Genomic DNA, 13,826 nt, shown 5'->3' on the forward strand with positions numbered 1-13,826 from the left:
CCTAGTATAAGATTCAGATAACCTCAAGTAAAGTATTCACTCTATTAAGAGGTTGGCCCTCTTTGCATTATTCTTTGAATAACTAACTTCAGGATTTCCCTTTCTCTTCTTCCTCAGTTTTTAAAATATCCTAAAGTTACCTGTTTATGCTAGTCACATGTGGGGACAACGGGGCTTCCCAGGGGGCTCGGTGCTAAGGCATCCACCTGCCAACACAGGAGACTTGGGTTCGATCCCTGGGTCGGGAAGATCCCCTGGACAAATGAAAAGTCAACCCACTCCAGTATATTTGCCAGGAAAATCCCACGGACAGAGGAGCCTGGTGGGCTACAGTCCACGGGGTCTCAAAGAGTCAGGCACGACTGAGCATGCACAGCATGAGGGGACAAAAGAAGAAAGGACGCCTCTAACCACTCAAATGAAAGAAGACAAGGGAAGTGTTCATTTCTATATTTATCTCATCGTTACAAAGTGCTTTTAAGCATTATAACAGGATTCTCTGCAGCCTCAATCTGTTAAACACTGCAGACTGTCTAAACATCCGAGGTGGAAAGCTGTTTAGGAATACTGATGCCATTTTGAGCCAAAGATGTGAGAGTCAAGGTTTCTGATCCTGGCTCTGAGACCAGGATCAGGACAATGAGCAGGACAATGGTTCTGGACCTTATTTTTCTCACGTGCAAAGTGGGAGGCATAGTACCTAAGATGTAAGGCTACATCTACTGCTTTATTGACCACACCAAAACCTTTGACTGTGTGGATTACAACAAACTGTGGAAAATTCTTAAAGAGATGGGAATACCAGACTACCTGAGCTGCCTCCTGAGAAATCTGTATGCAGGTCAGGAAGCAACAGTTAGAACTGGACATGGACCAACAGACTGGTTCCAAGTCAGGAAAGGAGTATGTCAAGGCTGTATATTGTCACCCTGCTTATTTAACTTCTATGCAGAGTACATCATGAGAAACGCTGGACTGGAAGAAGCATAAGCTGGAATCAAGATTGCCGGGAGAAATATCAATAACCTCAGATATGCAGATGACACCACCCTTACGGCAGAAAGCAAAGAAGAACTAAAGAGACTCTTGATGAAAGTGAAAGAGGAGATTGAAAAAGTTGGCTTAAAACTTAACATTCAGAAAACTAAGATCATGGCATCTGGTCCCATCACTTCATGGCAAATAGATGGGGAAACAATAGAAGCAGTGACAGACTTTACTTTCTTGGGCTCCCAAAAGCACTGCAGCTGGTGACTGCAGCCATGAAATGAAAAGACGCTTGGTCCTTGCAAGAAAAGCTACGGCCAAACTAGACAGCATGTTAAAAAGCAGAGACATTATTTTGCCAACAAAGGTCCATCTAGTCAAAGCTATGGTTTTTCCACTGGTCATGTATGGATGTGAGTTGGACCATAAAGAAAGGTGAACGCCAAAGAATTGATGCTTTTGAACTGTGGTGTTGGAGGAGACTCTTGAGAGTCCCTTGGACTGCAAGAAGATCCAAGCAGTCCATCCTGAAGGAGATCAGTCCTGGGTGTTCATTGGAAGGAATGATGCTGAAGCTGAAACTCCAGTACTGGCCACCTGATGTGAAGAGCTGACTCATTGGTAAAGACCCTGATGCTGGGAAAGACCGAGGGCAGAAGGAGGAGGGGACGACAGAGGATGAGATGGCTGGATGGCATCACTGACTCAATGGACATGGGTTTGGGTAGGCTCTGGGTGCTGGTGATGGACAGGGAGGCCTGGCGTGCTGCAGTCCATGGGGTTGCAAAGAGCCGGACCTGACTAAGCGACTGAACTGAACTGAAAATAGGAATGATGTAAGGAATACATACAACCAGACACGAAAGGTCACAGGGTGTCTGACTCTGTGTGAGGTGTCTGGAACTGGCAGGTCCTAGAGACAGAAGGTAGCCCAGAGGTCACGCCCTGAGGGCCGTGGGCCCTCTGACCACTGGAGCCCACAGGGCGCTCTTCTCTAGACCCTCCTCCCACCTCCTCCCACCTCCTCCCACCTCCTCCCCACCTCCTCCCACCTCCTCCCACCTCCTCCCACCTCCTCCCCACCTCCTCCCACCTCCTCCCACCTCCTCCCCACCTCCTCCCACCTCCTCCCACCTCCTCCCACCTCCTCCCCACCTCCTCCCACCTCCTCCCACCTCCTCCCCACCTCCTCCCACCTCCTCCCCACCTCCTCCCACCTCCTCCCACCTCCTCCCACCTCCTCCCCACCTCCTCCCACCTCCTCCCACCTCCTCCCCACCTCCTCCCACCTCCTCCCACCTCCTCCCACCTCCTCCCACCTCCTCCGGCTGCTCCGCACATCGGCCGCTCCGGCCTGCCCCTTCTCCCTGAAACTCCTTCCCCTCGTTTCAGTGATGGCCTCCGGCTTCCAAGTGGCTTCTTCAATGTCATGGCTGTTTGCTGTCAGCTACATTTCTCTTCCTACCATAATCTTAGGTCTGAAAGATGGAACCTTTTCCCTCGTTTTTCATTCCATAACCCCCTGAAAAATCTCATCTGTGCCGTAACTTCCACAGTAACTCCTGGATTGACAACTTCTAGAAGGCCGTCTCCTGTCCACCCTGCCTCTGCTAAACTCCTGCCTTGGTTTACACACTCCTCCTGAAACAGCAGAACTGGCTCTCACACGCACACACCTCACACACACCCATCTGGGAGGGGCCTGGTCCAGAGGGAGCTCTGCATATCAGGTCCCTGGGAGAGCTGGCAGTTCCGCCCAGCGTCCCTATTTCTGTCTATGGGGCCAGCCTCAACACTGGATTTTCACAAAAAGGGTTACTAAGGACAGTGGGACGGAGACTGGCTGAAACTCATCAGATAGGAAAGTACAGGCTATGTGACCGAGGCCTCAGCGTCTACGCAGGCTGCTGACGTCAGGGAGCTGGTGTGGATCTGGATTCCCGAGAGACAGTGAGGGTCAGAACTGACCAAAGGCTTCTTTTAAAACTGCATTCCCTGAGTCAATCAGAGAAAGACAAACACCGTATTGCTCATATGTGCAATCTAAAAAATACAGCAAACTAGTGAACGGAATAAAAAAGCAGCAGACTCAGATGCGGAGAGCAAACTGCCCGTTACCAGCGGGGAGCGGGAGGCGGTTAAGAGGCACAAACTGTCGGATACAAAATAAACTACAAGGATATATTATACAGCACGGGGAATATAACCAATATTTTATAATAACTATAAATGGAGCATAGCCTTTAAAAATTGTGAATCACTATATTGTGCACTTATAAAATATTGTATAACAACTATACTTCAATAAAAAAAGATTGGAGTAGAAACAAAACAGAAATGCACTTCCTTTTAGTAACTTAGAGCATATTCTCAGTGACCACACAGAATCTGAGTGATGAGAAGAACAGAACACCACCCCTGTAACTTCACTCGATAGTAAGCAAAAACAGTCAGGTGACTTTATCACTGTATTCCAGTTACATAAATATCTTTACATATAACTCAGTGAGAACAATAAGAGAAACACGCCAAGAGATAAGGGCTCCTCTGAAAAACCGAAAGGGTTTTTGCAGGCCAGAAGGACACAGAAGGCAATTAGCACTGCGGGGATGTAGAGAGGTGTTTTTGTTCCCTTTCTGTTATTTCTAATTTTTTTTTGAAAAACGGGTGTGCCTTGGGGCAAGAATCAAGAGATTTCTGCATTAGGTGAATTCCCTCTTTGCAAAATGGACAAAAGAGTCAGCTTGCGGATCAGATTAGATGAAAGAAGCCAAAGAGCTCGGGGCTCCCACAAAATGGGAAAGAAATGCGGGGGGAGGGGCAGGAGGAGCCGGAACAAAACCAGGGTCTGGATGCAGAGAAAGATGGATGTGCCTGCAGTGGGGACCGGGGCCGGCCCACACCCTGGGGCCACCAGGAAAGAACCGCTGGCGGGGCTGGCAGCAGGAACCGACATACCGCAAAGACGGGCAGTGTGGGAGCCCACTCCTCTAAGGAAATTTGGAACTTTGCACCCTGCATACATAGCCACGATTAAGGATCGAAAACCGGGCATGAGATGGTCAAAGGCTGAACACCCTCACTACCGGACTTCCCTGGCGGCCCAGTGGTTAAGAATCCACCCTGCAACGCAAGGCGCATGGGTTCAACCTGCTCACAGTAGAGAAAGGCCTTGCAGCACCGGGCACCCAGCGCGGTCAAAAGTCAGTAAATAAGCAAATCTAAAAAATAAAAACCAGCTCTCACTGTTAAGCATCTGTGAGGTGTCAGGTCAGGTGCTGAGCTGGACGGACGTTTTCACGTTCACACCCTCCTTTAATCTCTGCAAAGATTCCGGGGAGCACAACTCACAGCCCCATTTTACAGACAATGGAAACTGAGGCCCAAGGTCAAATACCCAGGGCTTAGAGACAAAGGGATTCGAACCTGGGCTAACGTGCTGAACCTGTGCTATTTTGCATGGAAATCTACACTTCTGCTGAGTGTATTACAATCAAACAAACAGAAAAGAATATAACTCAGTCTTCGTGAGCCAGGGGAACTCACCAGGAAGCAGTCCTATTTGAAAGGAATCTAATGTAAAGAGATGAACAAGTTGCCTTTCAGATCCCCGTAGAAGTCCACCCGGGATGTCCCATTTTTTCCCTGTTCTGAGAATCACTGTGTGTGTGCTTAGTCACGTCCGACTCTTTGCGACCCCGTGGACTCTAGCCCGCCAGGCTCCTCTGTCCATGGGATTCTCCAGACTAGAATACTGGAGTGGGCTGCCGCTTCCTTCTCCGGGGATCCTCCCAACCCAGGGATTGAATCCAGGCCTCCCGCACGGCAGGGGGATTCTTTACCGTCTGAGCCGCCATCAATGGACCAGGGAAGTTATAGAAAAGAAGACGAACAGCACGGGGACACCACACTCAGGGGCTGTCGGCCCCGCTTTTCCTGAGATTCACAGTTTTGTAAAATGTATAATAAGTAAGCTCTGGGGATTTAGCATGTTCTCAGTGCTTTACTAGGGCTTCCCTGGTGGCTCAGCTGGTAAAGAATCCGCCTGCAATGTGGAAGACCTGTGCTTGATCCCTGGGTTGGGAAGATCCCCTGGAGAAGGAAGTGGCAACCCACTCCAGTATTCTGGACTGTAGAGTCCACGAGTCGGTCACAAACAGGACACGACTGAACGACTTTCACTTCACTTCAATGCTTCACTGATATGAGTTCATCACTGAGTCCCACAAGGACCCTACGAGACAAGCATGTCTATTATTATTCCCTCAGAGAGGGGGAGCCCAATGTCCAAGAAGCCGAGACAGCTCACTGCCACGCTGTCCAAACCTGTAACTACGATGCCTCTCACAGGGCTTCCCAGATGGCGCTAGTGGTAAAGAGTCTGCCTCCCAAAGCAGGAGATGCAAAAAACTCTGATTTGACCCCTGGGCTGAGAAGATCCTCTGAAATAGGAAATGGCAACCACTTCAGTTTCCTTGCCTGGGAAATCCCACGGACAGAGGAGCCTGGCAGGCCACGGGCCACGGGGTCGCAAAGAGTGGGACGTGACTGAGCCATTGAGCCGGCTACTATCCCTGAGACCTCTGAGAAAGGTCTGGTCCAAGGATCAGGCCGTAGCCAGCGGCCGCTGACCTGACTCCTCTTCTCAGACCAGCTGCTGAAGGAAGCCCTCCTTCCACTGGGCTGAGCTTCACCGCATTTCCACCCACTGGGGACGTGGCTAGGCCGGACCAGCGTGGTCTTCTCCAGGAGACCCCCGCCATTTGTGAGGTCCACTCCTTGATCCGCAGGCAAGGACATGGAACCCTAGGCGTCCGTGAGGCTCGCCCAAGGTCACAGAGGTCACCACGCGGGTCCCTCAGCGGTAAGGCAGGGGTCCGTCCACGCGCACGCGTTTCTGACACTCAGCGCTTGCCGTGGAGTCTGTCCCGGCCGCAAACACACCTCAGAGAGGGGCTGCAGGTCACGTTTCAGCGGAAAAACCCTCGGAGGAGCTACGGGGGGCAGAGAGGGGTCAGCGCTGCGGGAGGGGGACGCACAGCAGGACTCCCGGCAGAGTCGTCCAAGAAGCCAGCTGCGGGCCTGCGGCCTGGGGTCCCCTAAAGCAAGTCGCCTCCGGGCAGAGCCCCTCCCTGCAGCGCTGGCAGGCTGCGCGCCCGTGGGCACAGCGGGCACCGGGCGGCGCCCTCCCCTCTGTCTGCTGGGCCTGGGGCGGCTCCGTCCTGCTCGGGCGCTGGGGGCCTGCTCGGTCCTCTTCCCGCTCCCTTAGTGCGGCTGGGGGCTGCCAGAAGCGAAGGGAGAGAGACCCCTGCCTGCGTGCTGGGGGTGTGTTCGAATCCCACACGCGTTCTGCGGGCGCAGCGCTAACAGCGGCCGCACCCAGGAGGGCCCGGTGGGCTGGCCGGGGGCAGGCCTGCCTGGCGAGGGGCGCATGGGGTTTGAACGGCTTTCCGGGAAGAGCCGGGAGACTGGGGTCTGCCCCAGGACCCGCCCGCGGCGGGGCGGGCAGGCTTCCCCAGGGGACTCCAGCCCCAAGCCCACCCGACCGCGGAGACAGTGCATCTGAGGCCGGGCCCACGCGGTCGGCGGTCAGAGCCGTGAAGGCAGCAGCTTCTCTCCGAACAAACCCCGTGCGGAGCTCGGGGGCCTGCCGAGCCCACGAGGGCCCCAGGCGGGCGGACGTGGGGGCTGCGGTTCACGCCTCTGCTCGGGGACAGGAGCAGGGACGACCCGCAGGCGGAGGCAGCGCCCGCGAGGGGGCCGAGGAGGGTCAGACCGGGCCGAGGAACGCCGCTGAGTAGGGGTCACTGGCCCGCTAAAGTCATTCAGCCGAGGCCGACGTTTAAATGAAGGACCCTAGTTTAAAGTCTGAACGAGTGACTGGCACAGGTGTGTGTGTGTGTGCGGGGGGCCAGGTGTTGGCGCTAGGGAGTTCCAAAAAGGGAGAAAAACCGTAAAATACTCTTTCATCAAGAAAATAAGATGCTATTATTAACACCTAAGAAATTTTAAAATCTACTTCACAAGCACACCCTATTCCTTATTCTGTAATAGGTTATGTGGGAAGAGAATCCACAAAAAAAAACAAGAGTAGATATACGTGTGTGTGGGCTTCCCAGATGGCGCTAGAGGTGAAGAGCCTGCCTGCCGAAGTAGGAGCCACTGGAGACTTGGGATCCATCCCCGGGTGGGGAAGATCCCCTGGAGGAGGGCAGGGCCACCCACTCCAGTCTTCGTGCCTGGAGAATCCCATGCACAGCGGAGCCTGGCGGGCCACCGTTCATGAGATCACAGAGAGTGGGACACGTGTGCATGTAAACCAAATCCTGCTGAACGCCTGAAAATAACACAACACGTAAATCAGTCATGCTCCAACAGAAAATTTTTTTAAAAAGATAGTTAAAAAACTGTATTTCGCACCCAGAAATCACCACAGAGCCAGGCAGAGGGGACAGCTGGGGACACCTGTCAGCCAGCCCCTCCGGAGGACTGGGGACGAGCCACACTCATCGGCCTGGCTCCATCCCGGGTCCCCTTTAGACTCGGGGCTGGTCCCCTTCTGGCGCTCAGCTCGGGTTCTATTGTACGAGGTCTCAAGTGCTCTCTACCCGCTGAAACTGTGAATGTCCTGAAATTGTCTCTCGCAGCCTAAATGGCATTTAAAATAAATACTGGGAATTGACGAAATGACCAATTATGTTAAGTACCCGTGCCTGGTGTAATCCAAACCAAATCTTAGCCCATTATCCTCAAAACCGTGAGATGAATCAGCGGGCCCTCTTGCCAGCGATCCCGCAAGGACCAGAACCCGGAGGCCGCCCTGGCCAGCGCTCCCAGTTGATTCCTGCAATTGGTTTTACGCTGCAGAAAAATAACTGTGCTGCGTTCCTGCCAGCAGCTTACAGACCAGGTGACTACCGGTGCACAGAGGTTCCCAGGGTAAGCGCCGTGCTCCCCGGGTTCAGGCTTGACCTTCCGCTACTTCCTCCTTGGAAATCGCAGCTTTGCTTCCGAGACACGCCCTGGAGCGCCTGGGGGCCTCACTGCAAAGTGTCCACAAGGCCTCATTTCCGCGCCCACCCCGGGGAGCCCCCGCAACGCTCCCCACCGGTGGTCCTCTCGTGCCCAGGGCTCTGCTGGTCCCCCTCCGGGCACTGCCCCCCTCGAGTTGTTTCTCCAAGGCCTTCAGCAAGTGTCAGTTCTCCCAAGAAGTGACCGCCCCACGTGCCCTCCCTCCTGACAAAACCAAGGCTCAGCTCTCGAAGCAACTGGCTTATCTGCTCCTTCTGCAGCTTGGAGATTCTTCCAGTCTCAGCCCCTAGGGCCAGGCCACAGAGCAGGTCCTCCCCTGCCCCGCCAGTTCTGCCTGTGGTCAGGGCCCGCGGTCACAGCTGGGCTCTGCTGACCAGTCACCGCGTCACCGTGTCACCAAGCTTCACCTTCTACCCTGCTCCTGGAACTCGGCTCTTCAGGGCATCTTCTTGGCCTGCTGTCCCAATGCCAGTGGCTGATCCTAGTAACAGAGTTCTCTCCCAGCCTGATTACCCAGGAAAACATCTTCCTACTTCCCAGAGACATTAAAAAAAAAAAAAGTGGACATATATTGAAAATATAAAGTACAAATATGAGAAAGCGGGCATATATCAGCTACATTTTCTTCTACTTGATCCTAAGCGAAACCCCCTGCCGGCATGACTGGGCAGCTCCCTTCTTTCTCTGCCCCTGTCTTTACTGTGAAACTTTTCTTCATGAGCATCAGCAGCTTCTTAATGAGCGCTGTCCACCAAAGAAACCCCGACATACGACGAATATCTATGAAACGGAAGCAGACTCAGAGAGCTAGAGAACGGACTTGAGGTTGCCAGAGGTGAGGGGAGAGGCTGGGGAGGGAGGGACCTGGAGCCTGGGCTGAGCAGGTGCGAACTGGGACGTCAGGATGGATAAAGAACCAGGTCCTCATGCGGAGCGCAGGGGACTACGCTCAATGTCCTGTGAGCAGCTGTAACGGAAACGAGTGTGAAAAAGAACGTATATACGTACATATATTCATAACCAAATCCATTTGTTTACAACAGAAGCTAATACAGCACTGTAAATCAACTATACCTTAATGCAAATTCAAAAGGCATTAATTCAGAAGAATACACACAGTTTTAAAAACCTCACTGTGATGCGGGTGTCTCGCAAACCCTCTATACAGACACGGTGAGTGAAGACAGGAAACACCACTAATAAGTCTCCACCCACTCCCGAGTTCTCACCTCGACCCGCTGCTTTCCACATGTGCAAAAAAAATTAGTAGGATGCATTGAATTGGATGTGGATTCAACGAGCATCTGAAATCTGTAATAACTCAATTCTCAATGCCTAAGAGTAATTAGGAATGTTTAACCCTATAAAGAACACAAACAATGCCTACCACCCAATGAGACAGAATCTCACGATGAAATCGCTCAGCTTCAGAAAACTTACCAATTTTTCCCTCATGCGTGTGCCCCATAGAAATAACCAAAAACGAACACGCTTAGAGCAAATCTTCCCTAATGTGGAACTTAATGAATAAAAATCCTGTAGGAAAATGCTCTCAGTAAATAAAAATCACTTTTGTGAAAACAATCCAACCATGAATGACATTCATATCATTGCTACAGATCTAGAGGAAAAATAAAGATGCATATAACTTTGAAATCTACTTGAGAAAACCCAAAGGCTCATCATTTACACTTTCTGAAGGGAGCATTGAGTATATATCTTTTTAATTACGTCTTAATTTTTGAGAGTGGAAGCATTTTCCAATTTTTTTCTTAAATATTCAGGATATCTATAATAGTTATTAAAATCAGAATTAACCAGACCTGCCTGCCTAAATTTCACTGGGACCAAGCAAAGACACAAAGAAGTCCTAAGTCCCCAATTCCACAGGCTATATAATAAAAGCGTGCAACTGTCTGGCCTTGAAAACAACTTCACAAAGGTGATGGCATCTCTCACAGCTGTCTGAGCTACTCTGGAAACCTGAAGATAAATACCTCCTTCCTAAGCTACATTTCGGCCTGCTCTTTCCCACCCATGGCTGACCCTCGGCATGTACTTTTAAGAAAAAGAGGCTTAGCAGCTCTCAACCAACCAAGGTTCACTGAAACTCCTCAACCTGGAGCCCAGGATGGGTCCGAAGCTCTTGGCACCAGCAACCCACTTGCTTTGGGCCAGCGGTGGCCCGGCAAGGCCCGCCAACCAAGAGAGGCTAGCGGCGAGGGCAAGGCGGAGACCCTCGGAGTAGCCCATTCCAGCCGGTGTGCAGGGCAGGCATTCAGAACGGTCATCTCCCCAAACACTTTCTCAAGGTAGGCAGCAGGCATCATCTTGCTATCTTTAGCCACGCAGTCTTCTTTGACTACGGCCATTTCTAAAGACGCTTGACAGCAAAAGCAGAGATGAAAGGCAGTTTGAATCCCTTGAGTGCACGGGATAGGAAGTTGTTAGGCAGCTGAGGACCGAATGGACAGCAGGGAGAATGCCCCCCTTGTCCCCTGCAAACGACGCCTGCAGGGACGAAAGGTATGGGTGTGAGCTCTGAGCCGCCGAGCCAGCCACAGTCAGCCTTGGGCACCCGTGGACGTCGGGCCGCGAGTAACAGGTCAGCCTCTATGATGACCCGAACGGCCAGACACCCACAGCATTCCTCGGAGCCCAGGCACAGGCAATCCATAACGGGGTTTCACTTTGGTTTTCTCAACATTTCTGTCACCATGACATCATCACGTATAATTCCAACTTCACCGAAGCAAGCCAAGCGCTTCTGGAATCTAACCAGTGACGACAGACCAAAGAAACTGTCTCATCTCAGACCAACAATTCAGAGCAATCAGGAGACGAGGGGAGGATGGAAGAAAGAGACGTGGAGACACAGGGCCGCCCCACAGGATCACCCAGGCAGCGGGCAGGAGCCCCCTCCGAGGGGAGGGTGGGGCGCGGGGCCGGGGGCGAGCAGAGACCTACCTTGCAGGAGGGCTCCGTTCCTCTTGAAGAAGGTGCTGCCTGGCCAGAGGGGTGGACCTGATGTGCTGAAACGGAAGAGAAAGCAGCGTGAGCACGAGCTGTCTGCGCTCACTCGGGGGACGGCCTACAAACACGTCCTTCCAAGTGGCTTCAAAACACCTTCCCAACTATGCACTATTTATACCCTCCGAAGACGCATCTTTGAAGAGCGTCAGGCTCATTGTATGATGAATGGGCTTCATCTTTCAAAGTGCAGAGCCCGTCTGTGTGGGCGTTCTGACCACTGTCTCAACCCTCCTCTCTCTCGGGCACAGAAACCATTTGCAGGCAAACAAAACGACAATGTCAGTTCAACCCCAAAGCTCACAACTTGCTAAACTGCTCTTCACTTTATGACTTGATGCGGTCAAGACTCCCATCCATGTCTTCTGAGGTCAGCAGGTTTTCCACCACTTCCAGTGCCACCGGCCCAATAAAAGGCAAGTTTGGCTTCTGGCATTTCTGCCACCATCCTTAACAGACAGATCTGACCTTGAGCACCTCGCTCCCTCCCCCATCGTCTGGTCTCCCATCCCGTTTTCAATTTCTTGGCTTACAATGTTGCACTCTGTATCCTATAAAACATTTTGCAGCTATGTTACCACTCACAGTTCTGTAACAGGAGAGGCAAGAAAAGTGGAGAGATCAACGCATCACAAAGACACTTTATTACATTTATAGACCAGCATTTTTACTGTTTTAAGACACCCAGTGAAAAACTTTATAACCTAGCCAGTCTTAGGAAAATATCCTTGCAGTGGAAAGGAGGTGATTCTAAATCAAGGATTGGTTTAGAGTAATGTTAGAGAGCACTTAGTCAAAACTGCTACTACAGCCAGCCCCAGAGGTGGCATAAATTACTTTCTCCAAAATAGAATGTGGCGAACGACCCTGGTTAAGGCATTATCAATCACCTTCAACATTAAAAAACAAAAAAATTAAAAAGCGGGTCTGAATACAGGTCTCTAAGTTTGGTGACATGAACACACATACACACATATATACACAGAACAAAAAGTCTGAAGGACTCGACAGGGAATGCTTCTAGAGTCAGTCAGGGTCTCCAACAGTGCAACCCGTTAACAAGGAGGAGAAATGTCAGGGACACATCCTCTTGACCAAGACTGCACTCCCGGAGATACGAACAGCACCCCAGGTATGCACTCGCATGACTTGTGAGGAGCAGAGAAGGAGAGGAAAAGTGCTACCGCACACACACACGTCAGAATAACGTCAGACGCGCTGGAAAACACACGGCAGGAACGCTGACGGGACTGATGAGACTCCTGTTTGATTCTGGCTCGGGCCCACCACGCTCAGGGTAAGCGAGGCTGCCGCATCCCCGCGGTGGGCTGCCGCTGCCCCGACCCTCAGCTCCGGCGGCTGTGGCCCCCGCGCGCCGGGAGCCGCACAGAACAGAGGGCCTGCCGGGGCCTCGAGCCGCCGGGAGCCGGCAGCCAGCGGAGCTCTCTTCTCTCTGACTCCTGTCCGCTCCCAATCGGAGGCTGTTCAGAGTCCCATGAAGAGTCAAGTGTGTGAAAATGCTGAAGAGTGTCTTTTAACAACCCCAGCCAGCTCCTGAGGCTTTCCCACCTTATTGTTACAAGAAAGCAGGAAATAGCCACCTGGCTGTTGCCAACACTGCATCACCTGGTGTCTAAACGTGCTTAAAAACTGAGGACTTCACTACAGAGGAGCTGCTGCTTCCGAGAATTCAAGAACAGAGCACCATCACAGAAACCTTAATATCCGGCTTACTTCCCTCCAAGTCTCCTCTTCATCCTGACCCTGAGTTGGCTGAAAACTGAGTGGAGGCAGGGATGGAATAAACGTGGGGAAGAGAGGATGGGTAAACCCAGTGGTTTAGATGCGGAACCTTCTCTGTAGCATGGAAATCCACTTAGAGACCTCTACAGCGTCCCGCTCACGCACCGACAGCCTGGCCGCGACGGCAGTCCATTCTCACGGTGCCCACGGAGCCGGACCGCCGCCCGCCCGCCCGCCCTGACGCGGCCCCTGCCGAGACTCGCATTCAGCTGCGGTCCCTGTCCCTCAAGCTGAGCCATTCTCTGCTGCGCTCACTGCGAAGCTTTCGGGTTCACTGGCCTTATATCTCATACTCTTCTTTGGGATGGCTGCTCCCAATGACATCTTCTAACTGTGAGGAGATGGAAGAATTTATTAAGTATCTGCTGAAAACTGCTTGGACATGGAGGTGGAAATTACAAGCCATGCTTTATGGCCTCTTGGAGCTTACTGTCATACTTGTGTGTGCACAGTTGCTTCAGTAGTATCTGACTCTGCAGCCTCATGGACAAGCCGCCCGCCAGGCTCCTCTGTCCGTGGGATTCTCCAGGCAAGAACACTGGAGTGGGTCGCCATGCCCTTCTCCAGGGGCTCTCCCCGACCCAGCGATCAAACCCACGTCTCTGACGTCTCCTGCATTGGCAGCGGGTTCTTTACTACTAGCACCACCTGGGAAGCCCGCTGTCAGACTCGGCTGGCTCCAACCTCCAGCGACTCTATCTAGAGAGACTAGAAATGTGTGTGGAAAAGACCAATGATTATGGCCCTTGTGGCTTCAGGTTGGGGGGCAGCACACTGATTTTTTTCCCTCCATTTGGAGATATTCCTGGCTCATGGGCCTTTAAAGCTCAAAGTTAGTTTTAAAAAGTAAGTGAAATTACTTAAAAGTACATAGGAGCCACAGTAATCCAGAGAAGCTAGCGATCAAGGTTTTTGCGGCAGAATCTCAGAGACATCACGTTGCTGACAAAGGTCCATCTAGTCAAAGCTATGGA

The 13,826-nt window shown here is 52.0% G+C and overlaps 1 protein-coding gene across 9 annotated transcripts in view; it reads right to left on the bottom strand.

Annotated features, from left to right (window-relative positions):
• Nucleotides 1-13,826, bottom strand: part of FOXN3 (forkhead box N3) — a 439,974-nt gene that overhangs the window by 115,691 nt on the left and 310,457 nt on the right. For all 9 annotated transcript variants that reach the window (XM_065940204.1, XM_065940205.1, XM_065940203.1 and 6 more), the window contains one exon: nt 10,987-11,051. In XM_065940204.1, the coding sequence (XP_065796276.1) occupies nt 10,987-11,051 (65 nt within the window). The remainder of the gene's footprint in view (nt 1-10,986; nt 11,052-13,826) is intronic.

Source organism: Muntiacus reevesi, chromosome 7 (assembly GCF_963930625.1).
Source record: "Muntiacus reevesi chromosome 7, mMunRee1.1, whole genome shotgun sequence".
Taxonomy (NCBI): domain Eukaryota; kingdom Metazoa; phylum Chordata; class Mammalia; order Artiodactyla; family Cervidae; genus Muntiacus; species Muntiacus reevesi.